At 47.4% G+C, this 21,102-nt stretch overlaps 1 protein-coding gene across 1 annotated transcript in view; it reads left to right on the top strand.

Annotated features, from left to right (window-relative positions):
* Positions 1 to 20,195: 20,195 nt before the first annotated feature.
* The window catches only part of LOC112237361 (cyclin-O), a 5,489-nt gene continuing 4,582 nt past the window's right edge, over positions 20,196 to 21,102 (top strand). The window contains exon 1 of the mRNA XM_042321269.1: positions 20,196 to 20,802. Within this exon, the coding sequence (XP_042177203.1) occupies positions 20,377 to 20,802 (426 nt within the window). The 5' untranslated portion in view covers positions 20,196 to 20,376. The remainder of the gene's footprint in view (positions 20,803 to 21,102) is intronic.

Raw genomic sequence — 21,102 nt, 5'->3', positions numbered from 1 at the left:
TGGACACTGATTTTCTCAGGCATGATTTAAAATAGTCTAGATTTTAAAAGTCTAGATTTTAAAAGTCTGATTTCCAGAAGGATGATTAGAGTTAATCTTGAATCTTGAAGGCATAAATAAACCTGGTCAGAAGCAGGTTTAACTTCAGATGAATGGATGTCGGCTATGGAGGAAAATTAATTTACCGGGACTATTTCAACATGATCAAAAAACACCTCCAAGGACAGACAGGAGACAAACCCACTGAATGATTTTGATGAAATCAATTTCTGTGACTGTTTTTTATTTATTTATTTTTATTTTACCAGGCAAGTCAGTTAAGAACAAATTCTTATTTTCAATGACTGCCTAGGAACAGTGGGTTAACTGCCTGTTCAGGGTCAGAACGACAGATTTGTACCTTGTCAGCTCGGGGGTTTGAACTCACAACCTTCTGGTTGCTAGTCCAACACTCTAACCACTAGGCTACCCTGCCACCTCTACAATCTAACCGCTAGGCTACCTGCCTCCTCTACACTCTAACCACTAGGCTACCCTGCCTCCTCTACACTCTAACCACTAGGCTACCTGCCTCCTCTACACTCTAACCACTAGGCTACCTACCTCCTCTACACTCTAACCACTAGGCTACCTACCTCCTCTACACTCTAACCACTAGGCTACCTGCCTCCTCTACACTCTAACCACTAGGCTACCTACCTCCTCTACACTCTAACCACTAGGCTACCTGCCACCTCTACACTCTAACCACCAGGCTACCTGCCTCCTCTACACTCTAACCACTAGGCTACCTGCCTCCTCTACACTCTAACCACTAGGCTACCTGCCTCTACACTCTAACCACTAGGCTACCCTGCCTCCTCTACACTCTAACCACTAGGCTACCTCCTCTACACTCTAACCACTAGGCTACCCTGCCTCCTCTACACTCTAACCACTAGGCTACCTACCTCCTCTACACTCTAACCACTAGGCTACCTACCTCCTCTACACTCTAACCACTAGGCTACCTGCCTCCTCTACACTCTAACCACTAGGCTACCTGCCTCCTCTACACTCTAACCACTAGGCTACCTCCTCTACACTCTAACCACTAGGCTACCTGCCTCCTCTACACTCTAACCACTAGGCTACCTGCCTCCTCTACACTCTAACCACTAGGCTACCCTGCCTCCTCTACACTCTAACCACTAGGCTACCCTGCCTCCTCTACACTCTAACCACTAGGCTACCCTGCCTCCTCTACACTCTAACCACTAGGCTACCCTGCCGCCTCTACACTCTAACCACTAGGCTACCCTGCCACCTCTACACTCTAACCACTAGGCTACCCTGCCGCCTCTACACTCTAACCACTATTCTACCTGCCTCCTCTACACTCTAACCACTATTCTACCTGCCTCCTCTACACTCTAACCACTAGGCTACCCTACCTCCTCTACACTCTAACCACTAGGCTACCCTGCCGCCTCTACACTCTAACCACTATTCTACCTGCCGCCTCTACACTCTAACCACTATTCTACCTGCCTCCTCTACACTCTAACCACTAGGCTACCTGTCTCCTCTACACTCTACCACTAGGTTACCCTGCCTCCTCTACACTCTAACCACTAGGCTACCTGCCTCCTCTACACTCTAACCACTAGGCTACCTGTCTCCTCTACACTCTACCACTAGGTTACCCTGCCTCCTCTACAATCTAACCACTAGGCTACCTGCCTCCTCTACACTCTAACCACTAGGCTACCTGCCTCCTCTACACTCTAACCACTAGGCTACCTGTCTCCTCTACACTCTAACCACTAGGCTACCCTGCCTCCTCTACACTCTAACCACTAGGCTACCTGCCTCCTCTACACTCTAACCACTAGGCTGCCTGCCTCCTCTACACTCTAACCACTAGGCTACCCTGCCTCCTCTACACTCTAACCACTAGGCTACCTGCCTCCTCTACACTCTAACCACTAGGCTGCCTGCCTCCTCTACACTCTAACCACTAGGCTACCCTGCCTCCTCTACACTCTAACCACTAGGCTACCTGCCTCCTCTACACTCTAACCACTAGGCTACCCTGCCTCCTCTACACTCTAACCACTAGGCTACCTGTCTCCTCTACACTCTAACCACTAGGCTACCTGTCTCCTCTACACTCTAACCACTAGGCTACCTGCCTCCTCTACACTCTAACCACTAGGCTACCTGCCTCCTCTCCACTCTAACCACTAGGCTACCCTGCCTCCTCTACACTCTAACCACTAGGCTACCTGCCTCCTCTACACTCTAACCACTAGGCTACCTGCCTCCTCTACACTCTAACCACTAGGCTACCCTGCCTCCTCTACACTCTAACCACTAGGCTACCTGCCTCCTCTACACTCTAACCACTAGGCTACCTGTCTCCTCTACACTCTAACCACTAGGCTACCTGCCTCCTCTACACTCTAACCACTAGGCTACCCTGCCTCCTCTACACTCTAACCACTAGGCTACCCTGCTGCCTCTACACTCTAACCACTAGGCTACCCTGCCTCCTCTACACTCTAACCACTAGGCTACCTGCCTCCTCTACAATCTAACCACTAGGCTACCCTTCCACCTCTACACTCTAACCACTAGGCTACCCTGCCGCCTCTACACTCTAACCACTAGGCTATGCTGCCTCCTCTACACTCTAACCACTAGGCTACCTGCCTCCTCTACACTCTAACCACTAGGCTACCTGCCTCCTCTACACTCTAACCACTAGGCTACCTGCCTCCTCTACACTCTAACCACTAGGCTACCCTACCTCCTCTACACTCTAACCACTAGGCTACCCTGCCGCCCCGTTTCCATATGTCCATATGTTTTCTTGAGCCAAGGCTTTCATCTGACTCTCTTCGGGGGAAAGGGCCCATCCCTCCCAGTACTGTGCCCCTTGAGGTTTTAAGCATCTGGAACATTCCATTGTCATTCACAGTTGGGCAAAAAATTAGAAATGTTGCATGTTTGTAGGTGACCAAATACTTATTTTCCACCATCATTTGCAAATAAATTCATGAAAAATCCTACAATGTGATATTCTGGATTTTTTTCTTCTCATTTTATCTGTCATAGTTGAAGTGTACCTATGATGAAAATGACAGGCCTCTCTCATCTTTTTAAGTGGGAGAACTTGCACAATTGGTGGCTGACTAAATACTTTTTGCCCCACTGTATGTGGTGTTCGTGAACCAAATGTATGCAGAATAGTCCACAATGCTACATTTTTTAATTATTTAACTGGGCAAGTCAGTTAAGAACAAATTCTTATCTACCCTGACGACACTGGGCAGCTGCCCTGTGGGACTCCCAATCACGGCCGGATGTGATGCAGCCTGGTTTCGAACCAGGGACTATAGTGACACCTACTCGCACTGAGATGCAAATCCTTAGACCGCTGCACCAGTCGGGAGCCCCACATTATATGAACTGAAAGACAATTACATCAGGGTTCTTGACACTGCTGCCCAAGCCAACTACAATGTGGAGACTGGAAACACATTGCACGTTCAAACAGGAAGATACTACATTGTCATAATTGCAACAGCAGTGCTTTACAGTGACCTCAAACAACATGGCTGCCCAGGGTTTCACAATGACCTCAAACAACATGGCTGCCCAGGGATTCACAATGACCTCAAACAACATGGCTGCCCAGGGATTCACAATGACCTCAAACAACATGGCTGCCCAGGGATTCACAATGACCTCAAACAACATGGCTGCCCAGGGATTCACAATGACCTCAAACAACATGGCTGCCCAGGGATTCACAATGACCTCAAACAACATGGCTGCCCAAGTGGTACCTTCCAGGAGTCGCTGACTATCAAGGATCTCGGTCAACAAGTCCCCCAGCTCATCTGTCTCTGGTCTGACCAGGTTTTGAAACGTTCCCTAAAGAGCAACAGCATTTGTCTTCTTTACGTAGATTTATATGTTTTTCCACAGGACCTTAGAAAGACAAGACCAATATATACATGAAATTAGTAATTATGGATGATATTGTTTCTGTCACATAAATAGATTTAGGCACCACTGTGTTGTGTTACATTTAGGCCCCATTGTGTTGTGTTACATTTAGGCCTCACTGTGTTGTGTTACATTTAGGCCCCACTGTGTTGTGTTACATTTAGGCCTCACTGTGTTGTGTTACATTTAGGCCTCACTGTGTTGTGTTACATTTAGGCCCCACTGTGTTGTGTTACATTTAGGCCCCACTGTGTTGTGTTACATTTAGACCCCACTGTGGTGTGTTACATTTAGGCCCCACTGTGTTGTGTTACATTTAGGCCCCACTGTGTTGTGTTACATTTAGGCCCCACTGTGGTGTGTTACATTTAGGTTTAACTGTGTTGTGTTACATTTAGGCCCCACTGTGGTGTGTTACATTTAGGCCCCACTGTGGTGTGTTACATTTAGGCCCCACTGTGTTGTGTTACATTTAGGCCCCACTGTGTTGTGTTTCATTTAGGCCCCACTGTGTTGTGTTACATTTAGACCCCACTGTGTTGTGTTACATTTAGGCCCCACTGTGGTGTGTTACATTTAGGCCCCACTGTGTTGTGTTACATTTAGGCCCCACTGTGTTGTGTTACATTTAGGCCCCACTGTGTTGTGTTACATTTAGGCCCCACTGTGTTGTGTTACATTTAGACCCCACTGTGTTGTGTTACATTTAGGCCCCACTGTGTTGTGTTACATTTAGGCCCCACTGTGGTGTGTTACATTTAGGCCCCACTGTGTTGTGTTACATTTAGGCCCCACTGTGTTGTGTTTCATTTAGGCCCCACTGTGTTGTGTTACATTTAGACCCCACTGTGTTGTGTTACATTTAGGCCCCACTGTGGTGTGTTACATTTAGGCCCCACTGTGTTGTGTTACATTTAGGCCCCACTGTGTTGTGTTACATTTAGGCCCCACTGTGTTGTGTTACATTTAGGCCCCACTGTGTTGTGTTACATTTAGACCCCACTGTGTTGTGTTACATTTAGGCCCCACTGTGTTGTGTTACATTTAGGCCCCACTGTGTTGTGTTACATTTAGGCCCCACTGTGTTGTGTTACATTTAGGCCCCACTGTGTTGTGTTACATTTAGGCCCCACTGTGTTGTGTTACATTTAGGCCCCACTGTGTTGTGTTACATTTAGACCCCACTGTGTTGTGTTACATTTAGGCCCCACTGTGGTGTGTTACATTTAGGCCCCACTGTGTTGTGTTACATTTAGGCCCCACTGTGTTGTGTTACATTTAGGCCCCACTGTGTTGTGTTACATTTAGGCCCCACTGTGTTGTGTTACATTTAGACCCCACTGTGTTGTGTTACATTTAGGCCCCACTGTGTTGTGTTACATTTAGGCCCCACTGTGTTGTGTTACATTTAGGCCCCACTGTGTTGTGTTACATTTAGGCCCCACTGTGTTGTGTTACATTTAGGCCCCACTGTGTTGTGTTACATTTAGGCCCCACTGTGTTGTGTTACATTTAGGCCCCACTGTGTTGTGTTACATTTAGGCCCCACTGGCCCCACTGTGTTGTGTTACATTTAGGCCCCACTGTGTTGTGTTACATTTAGACCCCACTGTGGTGTGTTACATTTAGGCCCCACTGTGTTGTGTTACATTTAGGCCCCACTGTGTTGTGTTACATTTAGGCCCCACTGTGGTGTGTTACATTTAGGCCCCACTGTGTTGTGTTACATTTAGACCCCACTGTGTTGTGTTACATTTAGACCCCACTGTGGTGTGTTACATTTAGGCCCCACTGTGTTGTGTTACATTTAGGCCCCACTGTGTTGTGTTTCATTTAGGCCCCACTGTGTTGTGTTACATTTAGACCCCACTGTGGTGTGTTACATTTAGGCCCCACTGTGTTGTGTTACATTTAGGCCCCACTGTGTTGTGTTACATTTAGGCCCCACTGTGTTGTGTTACATTTAGGCCCCACTGTGTTGTGTTACATTTAGGCCCCACTGTGTTGTGTTACATTTAGGCCCCACTGTGTTGTGTTACATTTAGGCCCACTGTGTTGTGTTACATTTAGGCCCCACTGTGTTGTGTTACATTTAGGCCCCACTGTGTTGTTTTACATTTAGGCCCCACTGTGTTGTGTTACATTTAGGCCCCACTGTGGTGTGTTACATTTAGGCCCCACTGTGTTGTGTTACATTTAGGCCCCACTGTGTTGTGTTACATTTAGAACACCTGAAGTTGTTGTAGCTTCCTTTTGTTTACTTTTTCACTTGAGATTGAATTCATTCCAGACGGCAGTACAGGAATTATGTTTTCTTGTTGTCTGTTGGTGCATCATACTGTTTGTTCTAGATAATTGGCTGGTTTGACACAATTCGCTTTGGGGTTTTTTTTCCCTTCAAATTGAAGGGGAATACTTTTAGTTTTTTCCTTTTACCTCAGTCCGTTGTTTAGTTTAGGTGACTTTCTCCAATTCCCCACAATCCCTAGTTTTTGAAGCATCCTCGGGTCAACACCAAAGCACGTCATTTATATTATATAATCAGGCTTCCAAAGATTTACTGGCTAGTCCTTATTTACCTTAGTCTGGGACTCCCTAGTCTAGAACAAATTAATCTGAAGTTAAGCAACATCTCAAGAGTTAAACTATTTTTTCTTTAAAATCTGGATGAATTTAAGTAGAATTATAGCCTAGCCCTGACTTAAATTATACTCGGTCTGCTAAACCACCCCTATAATGTAATTGTATGTGATTGTGTTGTTTGTATTCAGTACAATTGCACAGACAACAGAACAAACTGGTTTTCAAATTGGCCTAGTTTCCTTATGGCAGACCAAGTCACATGAGAACGGGAGTACTTGTTCTCAGGAAGTGACCTGGCGTGGCATCTCATTGGGCTACAATAGGTTACTTATGTTCACTGTAGTGTCTTTTTACAATGATTGAATGACACAACATCAGTTAACCCACTGGCTGTAGTATCCACTTCTAGGCCTTCTTACAGACCCACGTAACAAGTTATTGTTGCCATTTCGTTCTGAAGTTGCAGGTTTAGGCGGTGACCTATTTGAAAGGTTTATGGTTTTATTGATCAAACTCCGCTGATTTTCCTGTCACTGGGTAGTTTATACCCTACAGTAACTAATAGTGACGAAGACGAAGGCACATGGCAGAGAAATAGATTACATAGTAGGGAAAATTAACCCAAAAAATACAGACACCGACCGTACAGACCACTTATCAACACCGACGGCACAGACCACTTATCAACACCAACCACTTATCAACACAGACCACTTATCAACACAGACCACTTATCAACACAGACCACTTATCAACACCGACGGCACAGACCACTTATCAATACCGACCACGTATCAACACAGACCACTTATCAACACAGACCACTTATCAACACAGACCACTTATCAACACAGACCACTTATCAACACAGACCACTTATCAACACAGACCGTACAGACCACTTATCAACACAGACCACTTATCAACACAGACCACTTATCAACACAGACCACTGTGTTGTGTTACTTACCAACACAGACCACTTATCAACACAGACCACTTATCAACACAGACCGTACAGACCACTTATCAACACAGACCACTTATCAACACCGACCACTTATCAACACAGACCACTTATCAACACAGACCGTACAGACCACTTATCAACACAGACCACTTATCAACACCGACGGCACAGACCACTTATCAACACAGACCACTTATCAACACCGACGGCACAGACCACTTATCAACACAGACCACTTATCAACACAGACCGTACAGACCACTTATCAACACAGACCGTATAGACCACTTATCAACACAGACCATACAGACCACTTATCAAAACAGACCACTTATCAACACAGACCGTACAGACCACGTATCAACACCGACGGCACAGACCACTTATCAACACAGACCGTACAGATCACTTACCAACACAGACCACTTATCAACACAGACCACTTATCAACACAGACCGTACAGATCACTTACCAACACAGACCACTTATCAACACCGACGGCACAGACCACTTATCAACACAGACCACTTATCAACACAGACCGTACAGATCACTTACCAACACAGACCACTTATCAACACAGACCGTACAGACCACTTATCAACACCGACCATACAGACCACTTATCAACACCGACCATACAGACCACTTATCAACACCGACCGTACAGACCACTTATCATCACCGACCACCTATCAACACAGACCGTACAGACCACTTATCAACACAGACCGTACAGACCACTTATCAACACTGACGGCACAGACCACTTATCATCACAGACCGTACAGACCACTTATCAACACAGACCGTACAGACCACTTATCAACACCGACGGCACAGACCACTTATCAACACAGACCACTTATCAACACAGACCGTACAGATCACTTACCAACACAGACCACTTATCAACACAGACCGTACAGACCACTTATCAACACCGACCATACAGACCACTTATCAACACCGACCATACAGACCACTTATCAACACAGACCGTACAGACCACTTATCATCACCGACCACTTATCAACACAGACTGTACAGACCACTTATCAACAAAGACCACTTATCAACACAGACCACTTATCAACACATACCGTACAGACCACTTATCAACACAGACCACTTATTAACACAGACTACTTATCAACACAGACCACTTATCAACACATACCACTTATCAACACATACCGTACAGACCACTTATCAACACCGACCGTACAGACCACTTATCAACACAGACCGTACAGACCACTTATTATCACCGACCACGTATCAACACCGACCGTACAGACCACTTATCATCACCGACCACTTATCAACACAGACTGTACAGACCACTTATCAACACAGACTACTTATCAACACAGACCACTTATTAACACATACCGTACAGACCACTTATCAACACAGACCACTTATCAACACAGACCACTTATCAACACAGACTACTTATCAACACAGACCACTTATCAACACCGACCACTTATCAACACCGACCGTACAGACCACTTATCAACAAAGACCATTTATCAACACAGACCACTTATCAACACATACCGTACAGACCACTTATCAACACAGACCACTTATTAACACAGACTACTTATCAACACAGACCACTTATCAACACATACCACTTATCAACACATACCGTACAGACCACTTATCAACACCGACCGTACAGACCACTTATCAACACAGACCACTTATCAACACAGACTACTTATCAACACAGACCACTTATCAACACAGACTACTTATCAACACAGACCACTTATTAACACATACCGTACAGACCACTTATCAACACAGACCACTTATCAACACAGACCACTTATCAACACAGACCACTTATCAACACAGACCACTTATCAACACAGACCACTTATCAACACAGACCACTTATCAACACCGACCACTTATTAACACATACCGTACAGACCACTTATTAACACAGACCACTTATTAATGCCGACCACTTATTAACACTGACCACTTATCAACACCGACCACTCATCGACACGACCACTCATCGACACCGACCACTCATCGACACGACCACTCATCGACACCGACCACTCATCGACACCGACCACTCATCGACACCGACCACTCATCGACACTGACCACTCATCGACACGACCACTCATCGACACGACCACTCATCGACACCGACCACTCATCGACACCGACCACTCATCGACACCGACCACTCATTGACACCGACCACTCATCGACACCGACCACTCATCGACACCGACCACTCATTGACACCGACCACTCATCGACACCGACCACTCCTCGACACCGACCACTCATCAACACCGACCATACAGACCACTTATCAACACCGACCACTCATCGACACCGACCACTCATCGACACCGACCATACAGACCACTTATCAACACCGACCACTCATCGACACCGACCACTCATCGACACTGACCACTCATCGACACCGACCACTCATCGACACCGACCACTCATCGACACCGACCACTCATCGACACCGACCACTCATCGACACTGACCACTCATCGACACGACCACTCATCGACACGACCACTCATCGACACCGACCACTCATCGACACCGACCACTCATCGACACCGACCACTCATCGACACCGACCACTCATTGACACCGACCACTCATCGACACCGACCACTCATCGACACCGACCACTCATTGACACCGACCACTCATCGACACCGACCACTCCTCGACACCGACCACTCATCAACACCGACCATACAGACCACTTATCAACACCGACCACTCATCGACACCGACCACTCATCGACACCGACCATACAGACCACTTATCAACACCGACCACTCATCGACACCGACCACTCATCGACACGACCACTCATTGACACCGACCACTCATCGACACCGACCACTCATTGACACCGACCACTCATTGACACCGACCACTCATCACATGCATTTCATTATGATAAGTAGCCTGTTACTAGAGAAATGTGAAGTTTGAAATGAAATACAAGTTTGCTAATATGGGTGATTGTTAATGAAACACTTGATGGCTACAACCATCACACTAATAGCAGTAGTTTAAAGGGAAATTTAACAATTATTGTTCTCTTTATCGTTGTCGCATCAATTCAGGCAATTTATTGTTTTTTGTCCTTATCGCCCCACTCTAGTACATAAGAAAAAGAGATGAGGCGGAAAATCACATGACTGGGCTACTCTGCCATGACTGGTCAGTGAAGATCACGTGACTGGGCTACTCTGCCATGACTGGTCAGTGAACCCATTCCACTGTAGGAACCCAATGTCCACACAGGGCTTAGGAGAGGGTCTGTGGTACTCTGTCTATTGACAGTTATTGTTCTGCGTTGTGGAATGATGTACTGCCACCTGTTGGCACATTATGTTACTACTGTGATATAGGAAGATCATAAATCTGCCTATGTCCTGTGTTTCATGAAGGTCCTACTAAACCACTGTCTTATCCAGAGAGAATGGACACAATAACAATCCACATAAAGGTACCCTTGCTCACAGGAATACACAAACACACTCACACAAAACACACACTCACACAAAACACACACTCACACCCACGTGGTTAGAGTGTTTGGCCAGTAACCGATAGGTTGCTGGATCAAATCCTCGAGCTGACAAGATAAAAATCTGTCGTTCTTCCCCTGAGCAAGGAAGCCCCCCCCCCCACGCACCTCTCTGATTCAGAGGGGTTGGGTTAAATGTGGAAGACACATTTCAGTTGAATACATTCAGTTGTACAACTGACTAGGTATCCCCCTTTTCAAAAACACTCTGGTGCAACAGGGAGGGAGGGAGTGATTGAGATGTAGATTGGCAGGTCTTCTCTCTACTCTATTCTGCCATGTAGAGACTACTGAGCCAACACACACACACACACAGTGGAGAGGAGTGAAGGATGCTGGGTGATTACATGGCTCTAATGAGGATCTGTCTCCCTGCCTTCAGGCCCTCCTCCACCTCAATAAGTACTGACTTGTGTGTGTGTGTGTGTGTGTGTGTGTGTGTGTGTGTGTGTGTGTGTGTGTGTGTGTCTACTCTGCTCATCACTAGCTCTCTCATTCGATTCACGTCTAAAGGAGTTGCTTTAATAATTAGAGTTTGACAACAACACAGTACAGTAGAAATTGAGAGAGGGCGTAGAATGTGTGACCGTATGAGAATGTTGGAAGACTGCTGCTTAGATATCTGACAGTTGGAATATGATTGGCTCAGTCATCGGTTCTATATGAACTTAGCATTATTGCTAGCAGCAGCAGAGGGTCCTTTCCCCATAGAACATTGCATGACTGCACCATATTATTGTCAAATCTTGCTCACCGACAATGTTTGGTCCCAAGCAGTGGGTATCTGGGCACTATGGTCCATTGGAAAGGATGAGGTAACCTCCCTCTCTCTCTCTCCCTCTCTCTCTCTCTCCCTCCCTCTCTCTCGCTCTCTCTCTATCTCTCTCCCTTGATTTCTATCTCTCCCTCTCTTTCTCTCTCTCTCCTCTCTTTCTATCTCTCTCTTCTCTTTCTCTCTCTCTCTTCTATCTATCTATACCTCCTCTCTTTCTCTCTCTCTCACTCTCACTCTCTCCCTCTCTCTCTCTCTCTCTCTCTCCCCCTCTCTCTCTCTCTCTCTCCTCTTTCTATCTCCCCTCGCCCTCTCTCTGTCTCTCTCTTCTATCTATCTATACCTCCTCTCTCTCTCCACCTCTCTCTCTCCTCTCTCTCTCTCTCACTCTCCTCTCTCTCTCCTCTCTCTTTCTCTCTCTCTCTCGCTCCCTCTCTCTTCTCTCACACTCTTTCAATTAAATTCAGCTTAATAAGTGTTTTTTGGCATGAATACGTGGTTGCTACTGTTGCCAAAGCAATATATATGAAGTATTACATAAATGAACAACATGGCTCCCGAGTGGCGCAGTGGTCTAAGGCACTGCATCTCAGTTCTTGAGGCATCACTACAGACACCCTGGTTCAAATCCAGGCTGTATCACAGCGGTCTAAGGCACTGCATCTCAGTGCTTGAGGCGTCACTACAGACACCCTGGGTTGAATCCAGGCTGTAATTGGGAGTCTCATAGGGGGGCGCACAATTGGCGCGGTGTAGGCCATCACTGTAAATAAGAATTTGTTCTTAACTGATCTTTTAAGTTAAATAAAAGCAACATTTTAAACAGTGGCGACCTGTCATTCAGGGCTTGCATGTTATTTTGGTATTAGTACGTGTCACAAATCAGTTTGCAAACAATATCTAAAAAAAAATATATATATATATATATATATATATATATATCCTTGAGTTAATAAAGCCGCATAAAAACATGGTCTCTTTTTTGTTTTCTTGAGTAAGGCAGCTTCAAAATGCAGGTGTTTCAACCTAGTGCTTTCTGTGGTGGTGGTGGGGCAAGCCAGTCCTGTCACTCATGGGGACACTGCGTCACCACCAAGTCTAAGGGTAAATTCTAGCCCCTTGGATGCTGCCATAGAGTTACATTAGAAGTGCCCATCCAAGAAGGCTCAAGGTCATTGGCCACAGATAAAATGATGTCAAATCACGTTATTATCTACAGTAGCTTTGATTGGACAACATCATACTTTCAAAATCTTAGCTAGCAGTCATCATCATGAATCAAGTTGACAATCTACTGGCAAATCCTTTTTAATCCTTGTCATATGAAGAGAAATAATGAAGAGAATTTATAGATAAAACGTATCGGTGCTCCTCGGCCATTGGACATAAACATTACACAACAAGTTAGAAATCACAAATTCAACAATGAGTGGTTTGGGAGGAATCAGTGGCTAACTGTGAGTTCAAGACAACTGGGAACTCGGGAAAAATGAGCTACGACTGAAAATACGTTTTGAACTTTTATCCAACTCAGAATTGTAAATTGGGAACTTGGGCCTCTTTCTAGAGCTACGATCTGAAGATGACTGACATCATGATTCAACCTTGTTTTTCCCGAGTTCCCAGTTGTCTTGAAAGAACCATAAATCCAGAGAATGACAGACTTTGATGCCAAACCGCCGCTACACCTTCCTGTTCAAGTGAGCACAACACAACAAGGTGAGTCCAACAATGTATTGAATGCTGTTCTATAAATGATGTAATATGCCAGGGAGATGTGTACACTGTAGACAAGAAAGTAATACTAAGTGTATGTTGTGTAGTAAGCTGTTAGGAGCCCATGTGCCTCACCCTAATAATTTGGTCTATTTGCCCCTCTTAATTTCACCTACTGTTCTGACTTGATGGTGCACATGTAGCCTATAACCTGTTTTAGAGAAATGTAATCATCAAATATTATTAGAGCTTTCATTGTCTGCTTATATGCCCCCTTTATTTATCCTTTGGTTCTGACTTGGTGTACAGGGAGAACATTGTAAGAACGGCCCATGTTCTGAATTCTGTCGTTGTACATTTCATTGAAAGCCAGGTGTACAGTAGAACTGGTAAGGTGTTTGGACTGTAAATGAGGCTGAATGAACTGTTTCACTGCCAGACAAGGATCTGCTGATAGCCAGGTGTAGCAGTGGTAAAGTGTTGGGACTCTGCTGATAGCCAGGTGTAGCAGTGGTAAGGTGTTGGGACTCTGCTGATAGCCAGGTGTAGCAGTGGTAAGGTGTTGGGACTCTGCTGATAGCCAGGTGTAGCAGTGGTAAGGATTCACTGCATGGTGCTGAACAGAAGGCTCTGCTGATAGCCAGGTGTAGCGGTGGTAAGGATTCACTGCATGGTGCTGAACAGAAGGCTCTGCTGATAGCCAGGTGTAGCAGTGGTAAGGATTCACTGCATGGTGCTGAACAGAAGGCTCCGCTGATAGTCAGGTGTAGCAGTGGTAAGGTGTTGGGAGTCTGCTGTTGGGACTCTGCTGATAGACAGGTGTAGCAGTGGTAAGGTGTTGGGACTCTGCTGATAGTCAGGTGTAGCGGTGGTAAGGTGTTGGGACTCTGCTGATAGTCAGGTGTGCAGTGGTAAGGTGTTGGGACTCTGCTGATAGCCAGGTGTAGCAGTGGTAAGGATTCACTGCATGGTGCTGAACAGAAGGCTCTGCTGATAGCCAGGTGTAGCAGTGGTAAGGATTCACTGCATGGTGCTGAACAGAAGGCTCTGCTGATAGCCAGGTGTAGCAGTGGTAAGGATTCACTGCATGGTGCTGAACAGAAGGCTCTGCTGATAGCCAGGTGTAGCAGTGGTAAGGATTCACTGCATGGTGCTGAACAGAAGGCTCTGCTGATAGCCAGGTGTAGCGGTGGTAAGGATTCACTGCATGGTGCTGAACAGAAAGCTCTGCTGATAGCCAGGTGTAGCGGTGGTAAGGATTCACTGCATGGTGCTGAACAGAAAGCTCTGCTGATAGCCAGGTGTAGCAGTGGTAAGGATTCACTGCATGGTGCTGAACAGAAGGCTCTGCTGATAGCCAGGTGTAGCAGTGGTAAGGATTCACTGCATGGTGCTGAACAGAAGGCTCTGCTGATAGCCAGGTGTAGCAGTGGTAAGGATTCACTGCATGGTGCTGAACAGAAAGCTCTGCTGATAGCCAGGTGTAGCAGTGGTAAGGATTCACTGCATGGTGCTGAACAGAAGGCTCTGCTGATAGCCAGGTGTAGCAGTGGTAAGGATTCACTGCATGGTGCTGAACAGAAGGCTCTGCTGATAGCCAGGTGTAGCAGTGGTAAGGTGTTGGGACTCTGCTGTTGGGACTCTGCTGTTGGGACTCTGCTGTTGGGACTCTGCTGTTGGGACTCTGCTGTTGGGACTCTGCTGTTGGGACTCTGCTGTTGGGACTCTGCTGTTGGGACTCTGCTGTTGGGACTCTGCTGTTGGGACTCTGCTGTTGGGACTCTGCTGTTGGGACTCTGCTGTTGGGACTCTGCTGTTGGGACAGCTTTATGTAGACCCTAACAGTTTGTGGGCACCGTTCGTCACCATTATAGTGCAAATGAATGTATTGTTTAGTGTTGTGTTGTGTAGTGTAGTGGCTTTGTTGGCATTCATCCCACCTGTTTAATTTTGCCACACCAAGATGTACATACTAAAATCACCACTGATGAACAATATGTTTAAGCACCAATGATAGAATGGATCAGATAGAATATGCAAACCTTTCTCTCTCCAACCTTTTGCAAAATGTGTAGAATAGCAGGAAATGTGTTTTAAATGTTCTCTCTGCCCAAAGCAAAATGTGTAGAATTGTAGCAAAAAAATTGCTTTAAAATTGCAAAACCTTCTCTTTTTTTTAATTGACCTTTACCTTCAGTTAAGAACAAATTCTTATTTTCAATGACGGCCTAGGAACAGTGGGGTTAACTGCCTGTTCAGGGGCAGAACGACAGATTTGTACCTTGTCAGCACTCTAACCACTAGGCTACCCTGCCTCCTCTACACTCTAACCACTAGTCTACCCTGCCTCCTCTACACTCTAACCACTAGGCTACCCTGCCTCCTCTACACTCTAACCACTAGGCTACCCTGCCTCCTCTACACTCTAACCACTAGGCTACCCTGCCTCCTCTACACTCTAACCACTAGGCTACCCTGCCTCCTCTACACTCTAACCACTAGGCTACCTGCCTCCTCTACACTCTAACCACTTGGCTACCCTGCCTCCTCTACACTCTAACCACTAGGCTACCCTGCCTCCTCTACACTCTAACCACTAGGCTACCCTGCCTCCTCTACACTCTAACCACTAGGCTACCCTGCCTCCTCTACACTCTAACCACTAGGCTACCCTGCCTCCTCTACACTCTAACCACTAGACTACCTGCCGCCTCTACACTCTAACCACGAGGCTACCCTGCCGCCTCTACGCTCTAACCACTAGGCTACCCTGCCACCTCTACGCTCTAACCACTAGGCTACCCTGCCACCTCTACACTCTAACCACTAGGCTACCCTGCCGCCTCTACACTCTAACCACTAGGCTACCCTGCCTCCTCTACACTCTAACCACTAGGCTACCCTGCCTCCTCTACACTCTAACCACTAGGCTACCTGCCTCCTCTACACTCTAACCACTAGGCTACCCTGCCTCCTCTACACTCTAACCACTAGGCTACCCTGCCTCCTCTACACTCTAACCACTAGGCTACCCTGCCTCCTCTACACTCTAACCACTAGGCAACCTGCCTCCTCTACACTCTAACCACTAGGCTACCTGCCTCCTCTACACTCTAACCACTAGGCTACCTGCCTCCTCTACACTCTAACCACTAGGCTACCTGCCTCCTCTACACTCTAACCACTAGGCTACCCTGCCGCCCCTACACTCTAACCACTAGGCTACCTGCCGCCTCTACACTCTAACCACTAGGCTACCCTGCCTCCTCTACACTCTAACCACTAGGCTACCCTGCCTCCTCTACACTCTAACCACTAGGCTACCTGCCTCCTCTACACTCTAACCACTAGGCTACCTGCCTCCTCTACACTCTAACCACTAGGCTACCTGCCTCCTCTACACTCTAACCACTAGGCTACCCTGCCGCCTCTACACTCTAACCACTAGGCTACCTGCCTCCTCTACACTCTAACCACTAGGCTACCTGCCTCCTCTACACTCTAACCACTAGGCTACCTGCCACCTCTACACTCTAACCACTAGGCTACCCTGCCGCCTCTACACTCTAACCACTAGACTACCTGCCGCTTCTACACTCTAACCACTAGGCTACCCTGCCGCCTCTACACTCTAACCACTAGGCTACCCTGCCTCCTCTACACTCTAACCACTAGGCTACCCTGCCTCCTCTACACTCTAACCACTAGGCTACCTGCCTCCTCTACACTCTAACCACTAGGCTACCCTGCCTCCTCTACACTCTAACCACTAGGCTACCCTGCCTCCTCTACACTCTAACCACTAGGCTACCCTGCCGCCTCTACACTCTAACCACTAGGCTACCTGCCGCCTCTACACTCTAACCACTAGGCTACCCTGCCTCCTCTACACTCTAACCACTAGGCTACCCTGCTGCCTCTACACTCTAACCACTAGGCTACCCTGCTGCCTCTACACTCTAACCACTAGGCTACCCTGCCTCCTCTACACTCTAACCACTAGGCTACCCTGCCGCCTCTACACTCTAACCACTAGGCTACCCTGCCACCTCTACACTCTAACCACTAGGCTACCCTGCCTCCTCTATACTCTAACCACTAGGGTACCTGCCTCCTCTACACTCTAACCACTAGGCCACCCTGCCGCCTCTACACTCTAACCACTAGGCTACCCTGCCTCCTTTACACTCTAACCACTAGGCTACCTACCTCCTCTACACTCTAACCACTAGGCTACCCTGCCTCCTCTACACTCTAACCACTAGGCTACCCTGCCTCCTCTACACTCTAACCACTAGGCTACCCTGCCTCCTCTACACTCTAACCACTAGGCTACCCTGCCTCCTCTACACTCTAACCACTAGGCTACCCTGCCTCCTCTACACTCTAACCACTAGGCTACCCTGCCTCCTCTACACTCTAACCACTAGGCTACCCTGCCTCCTCTACACTCTAACCACTAGGCTACCCTGCCACCTCTACACTCTAACCACTAGGCTACCTGCCGTCACTACACTCTAACCACTAGGCTACCCTGCCACCTCTACACTCTATCCACTAGGCTACCCTGCCTCCTCTACACTCTAACCACTAGGCTACCCTGCCACCTCTACACTCTAACCACTAGACTACCTGCCGCCTCTACACTCTAACCACTAGGCTACCCTACTGTCCCTAGACTCTAACCACTAGGCTACCCTACCACCTCTACACTCTAAACACTAGGCTACCCTGCCACCTCTACACTCTAACCACTAGGCTACCCTGCCGCCTCTACACTCTAACCACTAGGCTACCTGCCACCTCTACACTCTAACCACTAGGCTACCCTGCCACCTCTACACTCTAACCACTAGGCTACCCTGCCTCCTCTACACTCTAACCACTAGGCTACCCTGCTGCCTCTACACGCTAACCACTAGACTACCTGCCTCCTCTACACTCTAACCACTAGGCTACCCTGCCTCCTCTACACTCTAACCACTAGGCTACCCTGCCACCTCTACACTCTAACCACTAGGCTACCCTGCCACCTCTACACTCTAACCACTAGGCTACCCTGCCTCCTCTACACTCTAACCACTAGGCTACCTGCCACCTCTACACTCTAACCACTAGGCTACCCTGCCTCCTCTACACTCTAACCACTAGGCTACCCTGCCTCCTCTACACTCTAACCACTAGGCTACCTGCCTCCTCTACACTCTAACCACTAGGCTACCTGCCTCCTCTACACTCTAACCACTAGGCTACCCTGCCTCCTCTACACTCTAACCACTAGGCTACCTGCCTCCTCTACACTCTAACCACTAGGCTACCCTGCCTCCTCTACACTCTAACCACTAGGCTACCCTGCCTCCTCTACACTCTAACCACTAGGCTACCCTGCTGCCTCTACACGCTAACCACTAGACTACCTGCCTCCTCTACACTCTAACCACTAGGCTACCCTGCCTCCTCTACACTCTAACCACTAGGCTACCCTGCCACCTCTACACTCTAACCACTAGGCTACCCTGCCACCTCTACACTCTAACCACTAGGCTACCCTGCCTCCTCTACACTCTAACCACTAGGCTACCTGCCACCTCTACACTCTAACCACTAGGCTACCCTGCCTCCTCTACACTCTAACCACTAGGCTACCCTGCCTCCTCTACACTCTAACCACTAGGCTACCTGCCTCCTCTACACTCTAACCACTAGGGTACCTGCCTCCTCTACACTCTAACCACTAGGCTACCCTGCCTCCTCTACACTCTAACCACTAGGCTACCTGCCTCCTCTACACTCTAACCACTAGGCTACCCTGCCTCCTCTACACTCTAACCACTAGGCTACCCTGCCTCCTCTACACTCTAACCACTAGGCTACCTGCCTCCTCTACACTCTAACCACTAGACTACCTGCCGCCTCTACACTCTAACCACTAGACTACCCTACCCTCAATGCAACCTTGGAGAAAAAAATGTAAAAAATTGCAGGAAATGAATTCCTAAAGTTTTTTATCTCCACTGTCAAGAGGGGGAGGGGCTGCTAAAATGTTTTCCTCTCAATGTGGGGGGGCTCTAATTTGCATATGTGGGTAAGGATGTGGGTAAACACACCATCAGCCACTGTGACCCCTCCTGTTGAGTTCATATTTTTTTTGTGGTCCCCACCCCATCAGAATTACCCATCTCTGAGCTAGATGCTAAAGAAAGGCATATTTCCCTCCCCCTGAAGAGCGTGGTTTGCTTAAACGGTAACGGTTCTTCTAAGACAAACCTGCTGGACATGAAATGACAAGAAGTGAGAAGAAAATGTCCTACAGTTTAGGCCCATATAAGTCATTCATGTGTAAATTGAAGTAGGTGCCTTGAAGAACCCCGAGTAAATCCGTAGCATCAACTATGTTTACACCACTGAGTCTGAGCCTGACGACCCTTAGGAGGTCCATTTACCCGGGCCTCGCGCGCCACTCGCACAGCCGCTCAGCCCTCGTGGGGGCAACAAACACACTCAGCATCCGTTCCTATGGCAACCCCCCACAAGGCGCACAAAAGCTCGCAGTTGGAGAGGTGTGTTTGAGCGCGTGGACACACCGGGAAAACACGTCATTACAGGGAACTCCTCAGCCCACCAATGACAAGTGAACACTGCGATATCAATGCAGTCACCGGAGAGAGGTATCGGATAGATTTCCAAAATAGGTGACATTTTAGCCTAGTGACAGAGCTTGACACAGATGGATAAAATGGTGTCAGTTACGCAAACTGGCGAAACCTCGAACAGAATGTGCAAACGGAGGAAAATGAACAACGGTTCTCAATCTCCATCCAGGGAGAATGTATCCGCACACGGAGACCAAAGCGAGGAGACTTCGTGCACCCCTGAGCGGAGACCGCGGGCGGAGAGGGTCAGAAAGCAAAACATCATTTCTAAACTGTCAGACTCTGGTTTCGAAGAGGACTCTCTATCTCCGACCCGGACCCCATCGCCGGTTCGGAGAAATCGGTGTCCGGTAACAGTTGAAGACGCACTGACACCAGGGAATTCCAACAACAGACTGTTGTTTAATTGGTATCAACACTACGGCGAGATTGGTTATCAGATACAGAAACTCAAAGAGCCGCAGTTTCATCCAGTCAACTGTTTGTCTCGACAACCGCAGGTATGGAAGAAACAGGTTCATACTGCAGTTCGTTCCAGATACACAACAATGTACTGCGCAGGTCTTCTCCTGCAGAATCAAGGTAGCATGAAAAAATAGACAAATACTTTATTGTTATAATTTTGTGAGAAATTGACATTTGTCTTCGGTTTATCTCAACCCAGGTTTGATAATAGACCCGCCAATATTTAATCAGTTCTCATTTAACCCTATAACCTCAATTTATAACATGTATTACAGTAGTTTAGTTCTACACTTTAACGGAAAACTGTCATTTGTATGGTCATTTGAGGTATTGTC

This window comes from Oncorhynchus tshawytscha, linkage group LG04 (genome assembly GCF_018296145.1).
Source record: "Oncorhynchus tshawytscha isolate Ot180627B linkage group LG04, Otsh_v2.0, whole genome shotgun sequence".
Taxonomy (NCBI): Eukaryota; Metazoa; Chordata; class Actinopteri; order Salmoniformes; family Salmonidae; genus Oncorhynchus; species Oncorhynchus tshawytscha.
Note: the sequence above shows the minus strand (reverse complement) of the source record. Positions and strands in the feature narration are given on the sequence as shown.